The sequence below is a fragment of the Quercus lobata genome, chromosome 9 (assembly GCF_001633185.2).
Source record: "Quercus lobata isolate SW786 chromosome 9, ValleyOak3.0 Primary Assembly, whole genome shotgun sequence".
In the NCBI taxonomy this organism is placed as follows: domain Eukaryota; kingdom Viridiplantae; phylum Streptophyta; class Magnoliopsida; order Fagales; family Fagaceae; genus Quercus; species Quercus lobata.
The window spans coordinates 40,166,433-40,187,633 of NC_044912.1; the positions used below are offsets into that span (position 1 = coordinate 40,166,433).

Genomic DNA, 21,201 nt, shown 5'->3' on the forward strand with positions numbered 1-21,201 from the left:
TTACCCTATATCTTTATAGAACTTAAACTCTATTTGATAATAATTATTGGGCTTTGGAATTTCATTAGAAAAGTCTAGTGACTTTTGACAATTGACTTAACCAGTATATATTGTATCAAAATTAAAAATGGGATATAGAGAGTTAGAGTATGCCTAATCTAATAATAGTTATATCAGGTTAGAAATCCAAAGAAAGGAAAGAAAAGATAGAGCATAGAGAGAAAAAACAATTACACTAGGAGTCTAGGATTATTTGGTTCGAAGATACTATCCATTTATCCTTACACCAAGGATTTGATTTGAACCTTAACTACTAATGACCTTTAATTACTCAGGTTCATAGAGCTGAAATAATTTAAATATAGACTTGATTTTAAAAGGAAAGAAAAAGAAAATTCCCACAACTACAATTTTATATTTCATAGTCAACATTAATTTCCCATATTAAACACGATTCTTTGTTTGTTTTTTTCCTAGAATTGTCAATCTTTCTTCGCTCAAAAAAAAATTGTCAATCTTTCAACCAAAACCAAGAGACTCCAAAGACCAAAATGTCTTGCAACCGACACAACACATCGTATGATTCATCTTAGTCGTCGACACTTCACTCTGTTTTCAACAGAGACATTGAGAATTTAAATACGATATCTCTACTTATTTAATAATTTTTTTTTTTTATTAAAAATCACTTAGAAACTTATATTTTCTCAAAAAAAAAAAAAAACAATTTGATACCCCTCCACCGTTTTCACGTTGGAGCTTTTGTACCGTTACTTTACGCAATAAGAAAACAAAAACAAAACAAATAAAAAAAAAAAAATGGCTATGGCTGGGTTGTACCGGCGATCACTTCCTTCTCCACCTGCAATTGATTTCGCTTCTTCTGAAGGCAAGGTCAGTTACAGTTTGCTCCTCTTTCAGTTCCTCAATTTCAAAATTTTTTTTTTCAAATTTATGATCTTGATGAATTTTTCTACTAAAGGGTATTTCTGGGTTTGAATTGTTGTTGTTGTTTCTTTTTTATAATATAGATGGGAGTGTTATCTGAATGCATATAATAATCAGATTCTTTTACTATAATTGTGTGTTTTTTATTATGATGGTAGCTTTTCTGGGTAGGGTTATTTTAAGATTAATGGATGATCCTTATGTGTTTTTTTTTTTTTTTTTTTTTTAGAAAAGTAAGTGTATGAAGTGATTGCAATGTGGGTTTAGCTTATTTAAGGATTTTTTTTTTTTTAATAAATAGGTTTCTGGGTTTTTTTTTTTTTTTTAAAGAATTTTATTCTATCACTTCATTGGTGACTCTTATAGGTAAGCTAATTTGGGAAATACATATGTAGATACTAGATATACTGTGGGGTTCTTTAGTTGTTGACTTGTTGGAGTGTCATTATTTCTGGTTGCTATTGAATATCAATCGTTAAACCCGTGTGTGTTTCTGTACTTGCAGAAGCTTTTCATCGAGGCCATTCAAAATGGGACAATGGAGGGCTTTTATAGGTTGATTTCTAATTTTCAGACACAATCAGAGCCTGCATATTGTGGATTGGCCAGTCTGTCCATGGTCTTGAACGCCCTTGCTATTGATCCAGGAAGAAAATGGAAGGGTACTATTCAATTTGTTTAAATCTTGTCATATTGAAGATTTTGTTTAATTGTTCCAGCTAGTTGATACGATGCTAATCACTGCCATTTAGTGGGGTTCTGTAACTGCTTGGTTTAGCGTGTCACTATTGTTTTCTCTTGCATGAGTATGAATCATAGGACAATTTAAAGGTGCTTGTTGACATCTAAGTGTTTGTTATAATTGGCTGCCGATGCCTTGATTTCATTATCTGATGCCCCTATCCACATAGATGATTTCAATTTACATAATTGGGTCTTGCACAATATAATGGGTGTTTCTTTTCTTTTTGAGACCATTCCAAAACATGTAAAATATTGTTCATCTATTTTGATGATATATGATGACTTATTATGTGTTATGTGGCTTATAATTCATCTTACCTACAGGACCTTGGAGATGGTTTGATGAATCGATGCTTGACTGCTGTGAATCATTGGAAAATGTCAGAACTAGAGGCATCTCATTTGGGAAGGTTGTATGTTTAGCTCACTGTGCTGGAGCAAAAGTTGAAGCCTTCCGCACAAATCACACTACCATTGATGAATTCCGCAAACATGTCATTACATGTTCCACTTCTGATAATTGTCATGTGATCTCATCATATCATAGATCTGCTTTGAAACAGGTAAGCATTAATTGCAGATTTCACTCATCACTGCCTTCTCTGTGTGTGTGTCCTAGGTGTTTACATGCATAGGTGGGCTCCTATCCTGGCCTTGTATGTAATAACCTTCAATCAGTTAATCAATTTGGAGGAATAAAACTGTGAGCTTGACAACATGTATTACTTTAATAGCAAAAATATTAACATGCAGGTTCAATTATGCAGTATCAATCAGTATTTCAAATGAAATTTTTTGAAAGAGGATTTTGATTTTTTTACCATTTATAAGTTTGTGATGCACAATATTCAAGAAGTATGGTGTGTTATAATCTCCAATACCTTTTATAATAATGCAATGTCTTACATGTAAAAAAATTGAGGTAAGTACCAATTGATTTTTTTTTTTTTACAGACAGGAACAGGTCATTTTTCACCTATTGGTGGTTATCATGCTGGAAGAGACATGGCGCTAATATTGGATGTTGCACGTTTTAAATATCCTCCTCATTGGGTTCCTCTCAGTAATCTTTGGGAAGGAATGAATATTATTGATGATACAACTGGACAACATAGAGGGTATGTATTCACGTATATTTTCTTTAGTGTTTTATTATACTTAATCACAGTGATTTGGATATGCATGCTTGAACCAACTTGTTTGTCTTGACTCTTGATATTTCTTTCACTGAAGAAACTTTTGGTTCATGACCTAATTAACATTTATCAAAATGTTTAGTCATAATTGACAATTGCCCGGTGACTTTTCATATTGACAACAAAGAAGGCGACTTACTCAAATTAAAAGTTGTGCCAAACCGCAGAATAAAGATATGAAACTAACTTGGGGTCCCTGTATTTTTGACTAAAAAGTGAAGCCTTTTTTTTTTTGCTTCCCTCCCCCCCCAAAAAAAAAAAGAGAGAGAGTTAATTCCTATTTCATTGAAGCACTGAAAAGTTACTTTTTTGTTTAACTAGGAGAGGAGCTTCTCAGGGTTTTTTTTTTTAATGTGCATTCAGTAACATTGTTATCCCCTGGTTGTTTGGCCTTATCACAATTTAGTCCACTAACACAATTGCTACTTTTAACCACAGAAGATCTTGACTAAAATGAAATCATTAGGTTTCTGTTAAAAGATCCCATAAAAATTTCATTTTAATCTAAACTTTAGGGAATCTTATTCAACAACCTCACCCATAGCGTGAAGTTAATTTTGCTTTCTCCTTTTGGCTTTTGAGCTGGACAATTCCCCCTAGCCTCCAAGTCAAGGTCCACAACCGACAGTTTTTGGTGGCCTGCAGGGAGTCATTTCTTAACTTCAATTTGCTTTTATTGGACTAAATTGTGATAGGATTAAACCACAACGTGGTAATTTGTAATGAAAAGTTTTTCCTCAAAATGCAGAATTTTTTATTTTAGATGGAACCATAATGATTTTATTTTAGTTGGTCAACCCACAGAAAAATAAATTGTAATTTTCCTTTATTTAAATTACAAACAGGGTGCAATTACGTTCAGTTTGAATGCCTTCTTGTAAAAGTTTAAATAATTAAATATTCATCCTCCAAATTTTTGTATTGTTTTGTTTACCTCCATTGCACCTCCCTTGGTCATTACATGTTATATGCCACTACGTCATTCAATCTTTTATGTTGATTTTTTTTTTTTTTTTTTTTGGGATTATAAATGAAAAAACTAAATTAAAAGAAAAGAAATAAACACAGTTGGAAAAACCGAAAAGGGAGATTCTTTTTAAGGCAAGAGCAAAAATATCAAGAACATTCAAACACAGGTCATTGAAAACCTTGCCCAAAGCCTACAGAGAGATACTGAGGCAATTCTTTTCAAGTATGCTCCAACATATCCGTACTTAGGTTAAATTTTTCTTTTTCATTGTGTGATTTGCTATCATAGTTGCTTTTGCATTTGATTTGTTGATTCAAGATAGATTATGTGTCAATCATGTGTTATTGTGCTTTTCTCAGGTTCATGCTTATATCTACACCTCACAGGGAGCCAGGACTGCTTTATACCCTGGTATGTTTGAGTTGTAATTGTTTATGTTTTTGCATCTTGTTTTTATGAGCCTTTCATCCTTCTTTTTTTCTTTCTTAATGTTCAATCTGTAATAGTGAACCCCCCCTTCCCCCCCCCCCCCCCCCCCCCCCCCACACACACACAAAAATGGAATAATACATAATTCTACCTATTTTATGTTGCAATTTCTCAATACTAATAAATGACTTGGATAGTTATGTTTTCACTTTGACTTCATCTCCTCTTCTTGAGGGGCAAGATTTTGTTGCTCTTAATAATTGTGATAGGCCAATGAGCTCTAGCTTAAATGGAACCTCCTCTTGTAAGAGGTAAGTGGAGCGTGAGGTTGTGGATTTATGACCCAATAGGTGCATGCCTAACTTACAAATCAAAAAATAAAAATAGTGACCTATCAAAATAAAAAATAAAAATAGTGATGGTGGTTTCTACAGGGGCCTCATCTGTATAAATTCTACTTTGAAGCTGAGAGTGAATTTCTTTCTCAAGTATGTATAGCTGCAGTGTTGAGAGAATCTTTATTATCGTTTGTATAATTTTAAACTATACTTACATATTTTGTCTGTAAAGTTTATGTATACACAGACTTGTTTTCCCATGTGGAACAAACTAGACTATAATGCATGAAATTGCAGCTTTGCCTCTGAAAAGGTTTATATTTTTGGTGAGGCCCCATTACAGAATCTTCTAGATGTTTTCTCAATTAATTTAATTACAACAAAATATTTTCATTGCATATTGATTTTCACAATTTGGTAACATATGAACAACAGGATGGTGAATGTATATACTTGGTTTGGTAAATTCTGTATTCATTTGGCAAGAATGCCTGCATGGACGGTGTTTGGTCTTTGAATGAGTTTGTCACACTCATATACTGATTATTGGTGTTCACACACACACAGAGATTTAGATAGAGATTACTTGTCTAGTTGTCTATGATTTTAGGGCTTGGAGATGTCTGAAATCTTGACTAAGTTATATTGCATAAGATAATGGATTTCATTCTGGATCTTCTTTCAGAGCTGTAAACATGAGAGTTGGGTCAGTATTGCAAAGTACATAATTGAAGATGTTCCTCTTCTCTTGAAGTCAGAGGGTGTGAATGACATTCAGAAAGTTCTCTCTGTTGTTTTCTCATCGCTCCCATCAAATTTTGGAGAATTTATCAAGTGGATTGCAGAGGTTAGGAGTCAAGAGGATTTTGGTCAGACTTTAAGCACAGAGGAGAAAGCAAGGGTTGCCATGAAGGTGTTGTAAAAACTTCCTTTCCATTTTCACAATCATCTTTCCCCCTGATGAGCCAGATTCAATTCTGAAGTTTGTTCCATATTCCTCCAAATTTTTAATGACAAGAATTGTTATTGCAGGAAGAAGTATTGAAACAGGTGCAGGAGACTGGCCTATTTAGACATGTGGCAGCATTTTTGTCTTCAGCAAATTCTTGCTGCCGAAACTTACCACCTTTGGGTTTTGAAGACAATTTGCCTAATATTGCTGCAACTGTTTGTTGCCAAGGAGCAGAAATTTGGGCTGGGAAGTATGGCTCATTGAATGGATATTGTTGTCGCGAAACTTGTGTAAAATGCTTGAAGGCTAATGGTGACAAGGCTGTTACGGTAGTGTCTGGGACAGTGGTTAATGGAAAATGTGAGCAGGGTGTTGACATTTTGGTTCCTTCATCCCAAACAAAACAGAGTTGCTCTTGCTTTGCCTCAAGCAATTACATTGGGATGCTCCCAGCTAGTAATGACGTTCTTACTGCACTTTTACTAGCCTTGCCTCCAGAAACATGGTCTGGTATTAAAGACAAGAAGCTTTTCCAGGAAATATCCAGCCTTGTTTCGACCGAAAAGCTTCCCACCTTGGTTCAAGAGGAGGTAACTAATTCATGTAGAAATTTTATTTTATTGGTGTGCTTTTAAGTTGTCGCTTCTGTTGCAAATATGGTTTAGATATCTATCTGAGTGGTTTGTTTATAAGAAATGTTGTTGCATGTGCTCATTATCTTGTCATCTTAAAAGTAATAGTATGTCTTTCACATTTACGTGTTGATCAACATTTTGAGAACCAAAGGAAACATGCATTTTGTTCTTGAAAATGTTGAACAAATATGACCACACAAAAAAGGTTTGATGCAAGTCAAGAAGTCGTGCCCCAGATCAATACTGCAAAAGTTTTGTTGATAAAGAGTCAATACATGATTGTCTTTTTGGGTACTAATTTTACCTTGTATGCTACTATAATTTCTAAGATTTCTTATTATCAATTGGTATGGCAGGTTTTGCACTTAAGAGACCAGCTCCACCTTCTCAAGAGATGCCAAGAGAACAAGATAGATGAGGATCTTGGTGCACCTCTCTCTTAGCTCCCCCATTTGACTCATTTTCTGTGTTAGTGTATTTATGTGTCTAAGAAAAGAGCAAGTCCTTACCCATTATGAGTATAGAAGGTAGAATATTAGAGAGTCTTACAGCAACAAGGCTATTTCCTGCTATTTTTGAGGATTTTGGTTGAATTAGCTGTTTCAACTTGTCAACAATATCCTAGCTCTAGTGTCGCTCAAGTGTGACCATGAATTGGGAATGAAAATTTTGTGGTTTATATGCACACAATCTCTTTTAGACTCCATTAGATTCAGACTACAATCACAAAATTTTTCAACTGCTAAGGTGGTAAGTTATAAATGGTTAAAAAGAAAGTAGTGTTATTTGTCAGACTTGTTGAAAATTACCAGTAACTTTGGTGGCGACTCTAGGAATATTTTTCAAGGTGGTCTTTATTGACCAAAATTTAATAAAAATATAACTTCATACATTGACCAAAACACACACACAAATACATAATACATAATGTCTTACAATTTTTCTTCTACAAATTTTCTTATTTTGAAATATTTGCATGATAGTTTCATTATCAATGTTACAATTTACATCTCTTTCAAAATTTTAGTTAGATAAAAAATTTATTGGGATTTTTCTTTTTGTTTGTAATCACTTAATATATTGTTAAGGGGGCCAAAATTTTAAGACAAAGTTTGGTTACAAACTTAGTTGTAACCTAAAACTACAACTCTTACTAAACAAATTAACACAACTACATATTTTGAAAATCTAACTGTTGAATTGCATGTTTTTTATGTTCTTAAAACATATGTCAAATTTCATGTTAATCGGATGTTATTTATTATTTGATTAATAAACTTAAGTTTTTATATAATTTTAGACTACAAAAACTAAAAATTTAAAGATTTGATTAATGACAAAAACTAAAAATCTATGATCTTTTTGAAATTTTGCAAATATGAAGAATATAAGAAGAAAATGTAATCCAATAGTAAATTTGTCACAATTCACATCAAATATATATATATATATTGAGTGAAGTTGTAGTCTTAGTCTACAATTAAGTTTGTTGTCAAATTTTGTCCAAAAATTAATTATGTTAAGCCTAAAAAGTTTTAGGGTGGTCACAAATATTTTTAAGAATAATAAAATCATAAAATTTTTAAAATTTATATATAATAATTAATTTTTTTGGCAGGTCAGGGTGGTCCTATGAATCTATAACCACCCTTAACTCCATGTGAAGCCGCTAGTGAATAACTTGACAACTCGACACAGTTATGAAATTTATTATAAAAAATATTTTGTAATTTAACATCTCTCTTTCCAATATGTTACCTAAAAGCTTTGGGTTGACCAACACCAAAAGTAACATTGTAGACATCTATTTTCATTGTTGTTTAACATAAATAAATAAACATTCAATAGTAATGTGTTTTTTTTTTTTTTTGAGAAAACATTCAATAGTAATGTTAATGCCACAGAACGGTCTTACAGAATTGGATGGTAGGATTGGATTCTGAATAAATCAAATAATTTTTTTATATATAAAAAATCAACTATAAAACAATATAACAATAGCATGGCATCAACATGAGTTTTAAATTGAAGTTAATTAATAATTAAGTTGTATTGTCATCATTTTTATTTTATGTTCATTAAGAGAGAGAGAGAGAATGGAATATTCTAACACGTAAGATGTCAATAAAGCTAATGATTTATCTCGTAGAAAGGGATGGATTTGTTACAAAAGGTCTTACAAAATATATTTTTATTTTTATTTTCAAAAATTAAGTTCAAATGGAATTAAAAACCTTGTCTGAGTTACTAGATTTGAAATTATCACAAGATCCCATACACTTATAATTGGGCAAGATCGTTGATCAAAATATTATCTCCTTTTGGGTCTTCAATGTACATCAATATATTCAACAACCATACTACACTATCGTGGTTTTAGTGGGAATTATTTATTATAAATTATTGGTGTATTTACTTTATTCCTCTTAAGCTATAAATTTTACTACCAACATCCTAATTTTAAATTATTCTGCAATGTTCAATTAATTGTACAAATTATCTTTTAAGTTAACTAATCATTGGACATTTTTGTGAAACTGTTAGGATATTGAAAATGCGTAACATAAATGACAAAACTTAAGCAATTAACACCTTAACTCAAACTCTCTCAAAAAAAAAAAATCACTGCCTTTCAAACTCACTAATATGTTAATTTAGATATTCACTGATGGGAAATGCTAATGAGTGCCCTTGGGGCTTTGGTTAACAATCTATTTTAAGAAAGTTTTGACATCACTTTTATGGAAAATGAAAAAAACTGTCAAAACATTAATTTTTTTTCTCATAAAATATTTCTTTAAATAGATTGTTAACCAATACCCTAAGAGCACTCGTTAGCATGACCCTTAATTAATTTAATTTAGATGGTGATACAAATACCATAGAATAGGATTAGCATAGATAGCTACAATTAAATAAAAAATATATATAGTGTACATTATATATTAGAATTTGACAATTATACAACTTGTTATTCTAATATATTTATTTTAATTGTTTTTAAATTCTATTTTATATTTAAACTCTTTTTTGAAATCTTGTCCAGGACTTATGATAGATAACTTTAGCTATTCTGGTAAAAAATTTAAAAAAAGAAAAAGAAAAAAGCTTTAGCTATATGCTACATTTAAATCAAATTATAATAGTACTGAACTCTCTTAACAATGCTGTCAACTCTTGCTTCTAGTCAGATACGAAACTTGCACCAATCCTTACTTCTCTTGGTTCTTCCCCTCCGTCTCTTCAATGGCTTGAATCCTTCTCCTTGTCTCTCCAATGCCCCAAAAATATCCCTCGGCAACTTCTAGCTTGTTTGGATAGAGGGAGAGTAGAGTATAGGAAGGAAAAGTAAGTTAAATTACCTTATTTGGATGTTTTTTAAGGGAGGAGGGAGAAGGATTTGAAGGGGTTTGAAGAGGTTCTAACTACTTCAAACCCCTCATTTTTAATTCCATCAAATTGGAAAGATTTGGAGGAAAAGTAAAGTATAGAAATATTTGACCAAATGAATTATCAAATTTACCCTTACCATATTAACAAAATAACAAACTATGAAAAGACTAATTATTTCCCTCCGCGTTACTTAATTTTAAAAGCATCCAAATAAGGTAGAGGATAACCATTCCCTTCTACTCTCCTCCCCTCTCTCTCCAAACTTCCAAACATAGCATTCATGTCTTCCTTAGTCTCCTCATCAATATCTTTAAGAGTTATGACTAAATTTTGATGCATTTTATTCGTGGCAGGTAATATAGACAAGGGATGTGTCATTTTGAGAATTCAGGTTTGCTTTAGGAACAAAGAATATGTGATGGAAATGAGAATACAAGTGCAGAATTAATCAAATTGTATGTGCACTATACGAGTGAAATAACTCTACAAACCAAAAAAGATTAAAAACAAAAAAAATTAGGATCCATTAATAAACTATTCTATAAAACTTTTTATAGAAAAGTAAAAAAGTAAATATTTTTTTACAGCCTCTTCAAATTCTATTAAAAGTTTCTTAAAATTAATGATTAATGGATGTTGGAGCATTTGCATCAACTCATGTAAAATTTTTTGTCTATATTAGCCTAAGAACCTATTTTTTATATTTTACAAACTCACTTTTCAAAACATCTCACATGACCAAAATGGCCAAGTATCACTGTTTGGCAAAATATGTATGGATCTACTACTATTTGTGAAATAATTAGGGATCTATCACTTTTTTCACAAACTCGAGTTTCATGGAAAAATTTTTATGGAACTTGAGTTCCATAAAAAATGGCACAACAAATTTGAAAGCCTTTTTTTCAAAAAACTCGAGTTCCAAATGACACAGCAAATTTGAAAGCTATTTTTTCAAAGAACTCGAGTTTCAAAAAAGTGATAAATTGCTAAATATTTCACAAATAGTGGTATATTGCTAAATATTTTACCAAAAAGTGGTATATGTCCATTTTGGCTAATCTCACATTATATTATCTATTTTACACTAAACATTTTATTAAATTATTAATATTTTTAATTGTTTATCTTTTTTCCTACATAACAATCATTATCCACTTTCTTTTTGCATTCTCGAAAAACATACAGAAAGAATAATAAATTAAATGCAAAATATACAAGTTTTTTTAACTTCTATGTACGACTTTTTTTAAACCACACATTTTATTTTCCCATTTTTTCTTAATTTTTCAAAGTTTTTAAAGTTACAAGTATCACTTTCAGCAAAAAAAAAAAACTATAAACAAGCTGTTGTTACCGAATCAACAATTAGCCTCGGTCATCATCATTAGAGCATTCCCATTGGCAATTGTAAATGGGAAATGTAGGGAAAATTTAGCATCAAGGTACAAAAAGAGCCCATAAGCTGGACTTGTAAAATTTAAAAATTGCAAATTATTTTGCAATTGTGCTACAATGGCATCCTAAATGTATGATGTCACTGTAGCACAATTATAAAAATTATAATATATTTTAATTCCAAAAGATCATTATGCACTGTAGCACAAAAATTATATATTATATTTGTGGGGATCATTCGGTTGATAGGCCCATAGGATTCAGAACTGGTTGAGGATTGTTGGGCCAGTGGCCCATCCGAGGTCGTGCACCCGTCTGAAATAAAAATTGAAATATTGGTTATGTTGTAAAATGGTATGGTATAATTAATAAAATTATTTTTTAAGATGGTAAAATAGAATAAGATGAAAGTTACTCACTAGGGACTTAAGAAAAGACGTTGATTATACCAACCAAAAAAGAAGGAATACATTGTATGGGCTTGAGAGAAAATCTTGGAGGTAGATACCACAGTTAACCTAGCTCTTTACACCCACGCTCTACAAATCATATTGTCTGGGCCTTTTACGTACGAATCCAATACTGTTTAGGTTCGTCACTAAATCGTGTCCTTACAATATTATTTTAATAAATAGAATAGGAAAATAAAAATTGAAATATTGGTTATGTTGTAAAATAGTATGGTATAATTAATAAAATTATTTTTTAAGATGGTAAAATAGAATAAGATGAAAGTTACTCATGCGAATAATAAGGGAAAAATAGATAACTAGCACTAATTTCCTAACTATCTAGTTAGTAGTTAAGGTTTCAAAACTATTTTTTTTTTATAGCATCTCGAGTATTTTAAACTCGATTTTGGGCAATAACTTGAGCATAAAACACTCGATTTCTATGCTCTAATTTCTTCCAACGTGGCATAGTTTTCCACGTGGGTAGACAGAAATCGAGTCTCTAAGACTCGATTTCAGCGCGCGGCTTGGGTCTCGAGAGACCCCAGGGGAGACCCAGGCAGCGCGCGGCTTGGGGCTCGCGAGCCCAGGCAAGACCCAAGCAGCGCGCAACCTGGGTCTCGCGAGACCCAAGCACGCGAGACCCAGGCGCCGCGCTGCCTGGGTCTCACCTGGGCTCGCGAGACCCAGGCCGCGCGTTGCCTGGGTCTCCCCTGGGCTAGCGCGACCCAGGCGCCGCTCTGCTTGGGCTCGCGCGACCCACTCCGATCTCTCTCTGTTTCTGGTTTTTTTTTTTTTTTTCTCTCTGCTTTCTTCCCTGATGTTCTGGTTCCTTACTGATTTGGTTTTATACAGAACCCTTAGAAATCGAGTCTTAGAGACTCAATTTCTGTCTACCCACCTGGAAAACTATGCCACGTTGGAAGAAATTAGAGAATAGAAATCGAGTGTTTGATGCTCGAGTTATTGCCCAAAATCGAGTTTAAAAGACTCGAGATGCTATAAAAAAAAATAGTTTTGAAACCTTAACTACTAACTAGATAGTTAGGAAATTAATGCTAATTACCTATTTTTCCCGAATAATGCTCTTACAAAAAAGAAAGAAAGAAAAAAAAAAAAAGATGGAAAAGAAAGTGAAAAAAGTAATGGAACCAGTCCCCTACCAAAAGCAGTGCTGGAAATGCATGGCCTGGCCGCCACGAAACCGCCTAAACGGTCAAACTTTTTGAAATATATCACAAACTCTACTCCACTCCCACCTCCACGTTTATTAATTAAATTTTTACACCATAAACAAAAACTAGTGCCTTAACTTTTTAGTTTTATATTATAATAATAATAATAATAATAAAAAAAGCGTCAAACACATGCAAGGGAGAATCTGATTCACCAAAGTCCAGACTCCAGAGAAAAGAAATGGCGACGCCATTGCCAGGTCTATACCGGAGATCCCTACCCTCTCCTCCGGCAATCGAATTCGCTTCCTCCGAAGGCAAGGTTTGTACTGTTTCTCTGTCTGTGTGTGTGTGTGTGTGTGTGGATCTAATTGAATGAAAGAAAGTTTATGGAATGTTGTTGTTGTTAATGTTGCAGAAGCTTTTCAGTGAGGCGCTAGGAGATGGAACAATGGAAGGGTTTTTCAAGCTCATATCGTATTACCAAACCCAGTCGGAGCCTGCGTATTGCGGCCTCGCCACCCTCTCTATGGTCCTCAATGCCCTCTCTATCGACCCCGGAAGAAAATGGAAAGGTATACTCTCTCTCTCTCTAATTCATAATCCCTAATTTAATTCACTCCAATTGCTGTTTCAGCAATGGGTTTTTAGTGGAAACGTATTTATAGAGCTCCAATTTTGCAATTAATGTACCTTATTATAACATATATTAGTTGATTAAAGCCAAAATACTCTGTTGGTCTTTAAACTTTTAACTCTTGAGCGATCAATTTTTAGTCCCTTACATCAAAATGATCACTTTTTGTCTAATGTCGTAGGACATTTATAAATGGACCATTTTAAGAATTTTTAATACTATTTTTACGGGGTCAAAAAATAAGGTTACTTTTTTTTTTCCTATAAAAAGTTTTAAAAAATATTTCCTAAACTAATGCACATTTGTTAACTTTTTCCAAACTTAAAAGTCACTAATTTTAGACCCTAACAAACTTAAAATGATTAGTTTTAGTCACCATGGAATGATGAAATGTCAGTATTTAGTTTGGCCACATCATCTAAGGGATTAAATGCAATCACTTAAAATTCTGGGACTAAAACCATTCATGTGCTAAACTTAGGGACCAATATATTTAAAGGCTTTTTTGTAGTGTAATAATATAATAGAGACAAAATTTCATAGGCAATATGGTGAGAGAGATTAGTAAGCGATTAGATATTAAAGACTCATTTACTATACATATTTCACATTCTTTTTGGAAAATTGTTTTCTAGTTGAAAGAAATTCTAGATTGTGAAAATTGTTGGCATTATTGATGCCTAGTTCATGGCTTCTGCCTGCGGTCTAGGGTTCTACATGTTGTGAACTTGGGGGTTTCAATTGCAGGTCCTTGGAGATGGTTTGACGACTCTATGCTGGATTGCTGTGAGCCTTTGGCAAAGATCAAAGCTGATGGCATTACCTTTGGCAAAGTTGCATGTTTGGCACATTGCAATGGAGCTAAGGTTGAAGCTTTTCGGACTAGTGAAAGCACCATTGATGACTTCCGCAAGTATGTAATTTGCTGTACTTCTTCAGAGGATTGTCATGTGATCACATCATACCACAGAGCGGTTTTTAAGCAGGTCTTGTGAGCTTATCTAAATTGCTGTCTGCCAACTAGCAATGCTTCTTTTTTGTTACGTTCCTTATTCTTCAGGATACTTTTAGAAAAACTCCTATGCCCATGAAAATGATTTACAGCTATAGAATAAATGTTTTCTGTAATGGAAAGAACAGTTAAAAGTTAATGGTATTTATACTGTAATGTATAATGGTACTTCAGATATGATGTATCCTTAATGTTCACTGATTGATATAGAATGATACTATGAAATTTGGTGAATGCTGATGACCTTGTTAGACACATGATTTATAAGGTATATTACCATTGTGACGCATGATTTTATAGGTACATCACAATCCTGTAGTTGCAGCTAAATTAAAAACATTATATTACCTTTCCTTTCATAGTTATTGAATTCAGCTCAATGAGCCATACATCTGAACTAGAAAGTCAGATGCAATCACCTAAATGATGCTTTCTGACAACACTATTTTTTAATATTTTATTTGCTTTGTATTTTTTGTTGTTTTCTTCTTTTGAGTTAATAGGCAAGACTGATCATTTGCATTTTAGAACTATGTTACTATTTACCTGTTAGAAATATCAATTATCAAGGCTTGAGCCCATTGTAACTAGTCTAGATTCAATTTACTAAGACTTACTTATAGTGCAAGTAAAATAACCCAGGGTTAGTCTAGGATTATTATCTTTATATATATATATATATATATATCCCAAATGGGCTCATTATAACACAAAATTCAAGACAGTAAATATGTAGCTGCTTGGGTTTTTTGTGCGGACATAAGCTGTCAAGTTGAATCATATTTATTTCTATTCTCTCTCTCTCTCTCTCTTACTCCTAACATAAATACTAATATGATATCAAAGCTATGTCCCAACTTCAATTCTAACATGGGATCATAGCCAAGTCTCTTGTTTGGTTCTCCAAAGGTTGGCAACTTGCTCACATGCCTCACCATAACATTATCTTCAGCCAATATCTTCCATCAAGCGGCGCTGCTCTCCTCTGGTCATTGGTGACGATTATCATCTTCCAACCACCATTTGTTACCAACTGTAGCTACCACTAGTGTTTGTGTCGCTTATGTCATCCTCAAGCCACAGTTCCTCTACCGATTTCCCCTAGGCCACCGCCGCAACTGTATTTCGACCATAGTAGCCTTACTCGTCACAAGTATAGCTGTCCTTTAGCCTCCATCTGTCGCCAACAGTCATCATTTGCCACTGCAGTAGTTGTCTTGCATGCTCCACTCTACATCGTGCTCAATCCATTATACATTCAATCTGATCCTTCATGGCAACACTTTCCTTCTCAATTTCATATTCCAAACTCAAAGCATCTTCAAGCTTATACCTTGAGTTTGAGTAGGGATGTTAGAGATATCAAGGCTCAAGACCCAAACCTGATGTACCTAGTCTAGATTTAATGTATTAGGACCTACTTGTAGTGCATGCAAAGTAATTTTAATTCTACTTGTAGTGCAAGTAAAGTGACCCCAAAATTAGTTTATGGTTAGCCTAGGGTTAGTCAGTCTCTCCATATATACATACATCCAAGGGCTTTCCCTCAAAGGCATGGGTCACCAATCCAAATCACATTAAATTTCTTTGAGCTGCCACATTTTCTTTCTCTCTCCTCTGCCTCTCACTCTTAATCCCAACATTAATTCTAATATGGTATCAAAGCTATTTCTAAACATCAATACTAGCATTACCAAAACTATTGTAACAATTCGCTTTATTGCCTATATTAGTTTTTATGTGTTGAAACCTTTTTAGTCCATGGAATTAAAAATAAGAAATGAGAGAGTCTCATTATGAACTGAGTGCTGATAGTGTATGAATTTGTTAGTGGCACCTACTTAGGTTGCATTTGGGAAAAGCTGAAAAAGACAAATTTTTTTACTATTTAGCTTATTTTTGCTACTATTCATGGGTCTCATTACACTTTTTGGTATTATTCATAGGTCTCACTATACTATTTCAGCTACCTTTTAGCTTTATTTATAATACTTTCAGCAAAAGGTTTTTAGTTTCAGCTAAATAAGTTGTCCCAAATGGACTCTTAATATTAAAATTTCCTGTGTGACATTTGGTGACAATATTCTGGTTCATGATAGGATTGTTTATATTCTTTTGTGCTTTGAAAATACAAAATTTCTTATCACTATTGTACATTTGCTTATTAGAATTTAAGAGAGCATTGAATTTCATTTTATTGTTTGGGTACAGACTGGAACTGGTCACTTTTCACCAATTGGAGGCTATCATGCTGGAAGAGATATGGTTCTCATGTTGGATGTTGCTCGATTTAAATATCCTCCTCATTGGATTCCTCTCAAGCTTCTTTGGGAGGCCATGGATACTATTGATGAAGCAACAGGACATCGTAGGGGGTATGCTCTCCTAGTTTGAACCTCCATATCAAAGTATAAGGCTGAAAATTTTAGTCATCAAATAAACTGTATATTTTGTGACTTTTGAAACAAAATAGTATTTCTCTAAGATTCCGTAAATTTCTTTAATTTCTTAAAACTGTATATACTTTGTGTTTTTCTCTTTGGTGGATATCATAAGTTACCTGTTCTAATTGTGTGCATTGTTTATTAAAAATATAAATTTATGTGTGAAATATTCGTGTTATGTGTGATATATTAAATGATTAAATTCATCATTTCCTAACAACTGCTTTTGGGACAATAGATAATTTATCAATGCGATATCTTCACTTTCTAATTTCTATACATACAATTTGGTCTTAGTCCTGATGTTTGCTTTGGATTTTCAAGTAGTATAAAAGCTTGAAAAAGGTAACATAAGTAACACATCAGTTATTTTCATTGTTCTCTCAACCATTTTAAATTTGGTCAGCAATTTGTGCTTGCACAGCCTATGTTTAAGTATTATGATCTCGTTAGTAGTATTTGCAAGCCCAAGTAGAATAGTATTTCTTCTGAAGTGAAGAGCTCTCAGTCGTGAAGTTAATTTCTTATTCTTATGGTCTTTACGTGAGTGGGGGACAGGCTAGCGGCAAAACCTGTTCGACTTATTTTCTGTATTTTTTAGATAAGCTAATTTGTAGATATTAATTCCTTTGTATTTTCCTTTTTGTTCTTTTTATTGGCTCATTCTTTGTACACCTCCATGTACTAGGGTTCTATTCAAGTTCTGCCTCAGTGCCATTTTGGTTGTGTGTGTTGCATGTTATCTGTTTTGGTAGTATTCTACTTACATTCTGAAATATGCCTTTCCAGGTTTATGATTATTTCACGGCATCACAGAGCACCGTCAATCCTTTATACTCTGGTACTGTACCTGTTGGCTGGTCTGTTTCATAAAACCTTGTTATTGTGTTGCCTTACGTTAACTTTTAGTACTGGATTCTCCCCCTATGGCTCAAGGTAGTACCAAAAATTGGATAAATTGCATAACTTTTGAAAACTTTTATAACATTTGTGATGTGCTCCCTAAACTACAAATTTAAGCAAATAAGTTGAGGCCCTGTGATAAATAGCCCCTGTGACCCATAATTGGTTTTTAATACTAATGGTTTTCAATACATGTATCACATGGCCATGGGGTCCATATTTGAGCTGGGAAAAAGCAGCACAGTGTTGACAAATAGTGAAAATGCCCTATATTATCTCCTGTTCAACTTATTTGATATTTTCCTTAAACAAATACTTCAGTTTAAGTGAAGGGTTATTTAAAGGTGGTGACTTCCAGCAATTGATAATGGCTTTTGTGATAAGTGATTTTGGCTAGAAACATCCCTCTGATTCAGTTTTGTTCATTTCTTTGTTGTTTTCTTTTCTGTTTCTGCTTACTACAGATGTTTTGAACTAGCATTGCTTGTGACTGTATTTTGTGCAGAGTTGTAGACATGATAGTTGGAAAAGTGTGGCAAAGTACTTGGTAGAAGATGTTCCCCACCTCTTGAAGTTAGAAGATCTAAAAGATGTTCAAAATGTACTCTCCATGGTATTCAAATCACCCCCTGCGGATTTGAGAGAATTCATTAAGTGGGTTGCTGAAGTTCGAACACAAGAGGATGGGAATGGAATTTTAAGTGAAGAGGAAAAAGGAAGGATTGGAATCAAGGTTTTCTACAGCTTCCTTGAATTCCTTGTTTATTTCATTTAATATGTTCCTGTTTTTCTGCTAATTCTTTGAGCTGTTAAAGGGTGAACTATTTAACAGTTTCCTAGGCTTCTTCTTCCCAAAAAGATGAAAATTAAATCAATTTCTGATTTTGAGTTTTTAAGCTTTTTGATTTCAGGAGGAGATATTGAAACAAGTACAAGAGACTGAACTATTCAGACATGTGACAAGATGGTTGTCTTCTGTGAGTTCACTTTGTAAAGACATCACATCTTTGGGTGACAAAGACGGGTTACCTGAAATTGCCGCACGTGTTTGTTGCGAAGGAGCTGAAGTTTTGACTGGGAATGTAAGGAGAATATGCGGCGGGAAAACAAATGTGAAGCTTATGAAGGCTAATGGTGAAAAGCCTGTGACAGTGGTATCTGGGACTGTAATTTCTGATGGCACAGAACAAGGAGTTGATATGCTGGTTCCTTTATGTCAATTCGATCCCACTACTTTGTGTGTTTCTGATCAAGGATATTGCAGCGGAATGTATCCATCTACAGCTGATGTTCTCACAGTGCTTTTATTTTCCCTGCCACAACATTCATGGGCTGGCATTAAAGAAGAGAAGCTACTGACAGAAATTAACAGTCTCGTGTCAACTGACAGTCTTCCTCCTTTGCTTAAAGATGAGGTACTACACATATCCTTCAAGATTTTCTATTATTTTTTATATTGATATATCTTTTTGATGGATCCCAGATTTGGGGTTTCACACATTGTTCTTCAATTTTAGAGTTTCAAGCTTCTCTTAGATTTTCCTTTTGATACTTCTGTACTTATTTGACACTTTGTGTTCATTATCGTGAACATTGAGTTTATCTGATTATACATCAAATTACATTTACTTATATTAAATTTTTTTTTTTTTTAATTGAAATTCGGACCTCTTCCATTTATTTGTTTTAGTTAAGTTATGGGTTTAAGCAGCTATTTGAATGAAGTCTGGAAATCACACAGATGTCAAGATATAGAGTTGTCAATTTAGAAATTGAAGTCTTCTGTCATATTGTTTCATGGGGTGCTTCAATCAAACTATAGCGTCCACAACAATGGGGACACTGATTTCTTAATGCCCATTACAGGTTACGTATTTGAGACAACAGCTCCATTTTCTCATCACAGATCTTGGCACTCCTACCCCTCCGTGATATCCTTGTTTTCTCTTAATTACTTGTAAACTAGAAGTGATAAGGAAAAAAAAAAAAAAAAGACAGAAACTCGTACACCATAAAGTTTGGAAGGCTCTGTGAATCATGGACTATAATGGGTTGCACCATTTTGCATGATTTAAAGTACATTGTTGTAAGAAATAAAATATATACAAAGCTTATTGTTCCTCGTTGATGATGCCTTTTCTTTGTTGCATTCCCTTGCCAACATATGCTTCATAAATACATATCTTCCTCCATAATTTGCTTGACTATTAGCTTGGTTGATGATTTTTGTATTGTATTAAATATTTTTTTCCTGAGTTTTTGAAAAAATGCATTTCATTGTTCTGACCATGATAGTTCTTCAGCAATATATGAACAAACATTCCAGACTTTCAGATTGAGACAATGTTAATTCCTCTCATATGGTGAACAAATGACAATATATTCAAGTATGCTTTTAGCTATTAAAATCATTCTTAAAAAATTCCTGATTTTGCAAAAATTTTATTGACTACAACAGACCAAATTAGAATAACTGAATATTCCAGGAACTCAATGGTTCAAAAGCTTAAGGATCGAGCCCTTAGGAATCCCATATTGCATCAGTGTTTTACTATCTTTGAGCACCAGTCCTTCAAAACTAAGCATGTGGAATCTAGGGTCAATTCCATAGGCTTGGGCTTGGTAAATCTTGGTCTTCACTCTGTATACGGTATCAACTTCCAACAATTTTGGTGATCCATCCTCCATTTCGACAAATATCTCCATCAGTCGAGGCACTAAAAAAGACAACTTTCAATATGCCTATGTTGCTTTTCATCTGCAGGTAATGAAAAAATAAAATTAGAAGAAAGAAAAAAATTAAAATGTATGCTCTTAATTAAATGCGTAACGCGTTTGGTTAGAAGATTGAGTATATTGAAATAGAAAACCGAGGAAAAAACTTTGTAGAAACTGAATGGAAATCCAAAAAAAAAAAAAACTTTTAATCTACGAAGCAAATTGCAGTAGAGTATTCTGAATCTCTGATAGTCAGAAGAGAGAGTAATTTACTAATTTACTTTGACAAGAAATAACCAAAAGACTGAGACACGGGAAAATTGCGAGTATTTATAGAAGTCTCATGAATTGTATTGGGAAGGTTCACACGATCACATTATAGTATTATACATTAAGGATACGTTTGGTACAGTAAATGGGATTATGACAGGAATTGTAATTTTTATTATTAAGAATAAAATGTGTTGTAATGTAATAACTAAACATATTCATTAGTTTGGTTGTGAGTTATAACATTAGAATGAAACTTAACATTTATTTTAGGAAATTTCTTACTCATACAATTATATCTTCTTAAAAATTGTTATTTTTAAATTTAAGAGAGATATGTGTTATTTTTTATGATTTTTTTATTTTTATAATTGTTAGATGTATATGAGAAGTTTGTTTATTTGGAAATATATTAAGTTTTGAAATTATTACACACTTACTAAGGAATAGCTAATATAACCTTTTAAAGATGAATAATTATTCCTCATTTTGAAGAATAGCTATTCATTAGGAATGATTATTCCTTGTAATAAAAACATAACCAAACTAAAGAATAACAAAATTATAGGAATAACTATTACATTATA

General features: G+C 33.1%; 2 protein-coding genes across 2 annotated transcripts; both read left to right on the top strand.

Annotated features, from left to right (window-relative positions):
- Positions 1 to 730: 730 nt before the first annotated feature.
- On the top strand, positions 731 to 6,916 carry LOC115962285 (glutathione gamma-glutamylcysteinyltransferase 1-like). Its single transcript, XM_031081192.1, has 8 exons — positions 731 to 894; positions 1,454 to 1,610; positions 2,017 to 2,255; positions 2,647 to 2,810; positions 4,218 to 4,269; positions 5,311 to 5,538; positions 5,658 to 6,167; positions 6,569 to 6,916. Exons 1-8 carry the CDS (start codon positions 820 to 822, stop codon positions 6,653 to 6,655), a joined length of 1,512 nt encoding a protein of 503 aa, XP_030937052.1. The 5' UTR covers positions 731 to 819; the 3' UTR covers positions 6,656 to 6,916.
- Positions 6,917 to 12,617: 5,701 nt separating this feature from the next.
- Positions 12,618 to 19,754, top strand: LOC115961054 (glutathione gamma-glutamylcysteinyltransferase 3-like). Its single transcript, XM_031080101.1, has 8 exons — positions 12,618 to 12,952; positions 13,049 to 13,205; positions 14,015 to 14,253; positions 16,491 to 16,654; positions 17,513 to 17,564; positions 18,132 to 18,359; positions 18,538 to 19,041; positions 19,493 to 19,754. Exons 1-8 carry the CDS (start codon positions 12,872 to 12,874, stop codon positions 19,556 to 19,558), a joined length of 1,491 nt encoding a protein of 496 aa, XP_030935961.1. The 5' UTR covers positions 12,618 to 12,871; the 3' UTR covers positions 19,559 to 19,754.
- Positions 19,755 to 21,201: the final 1,447 nt, after the last annotated feature.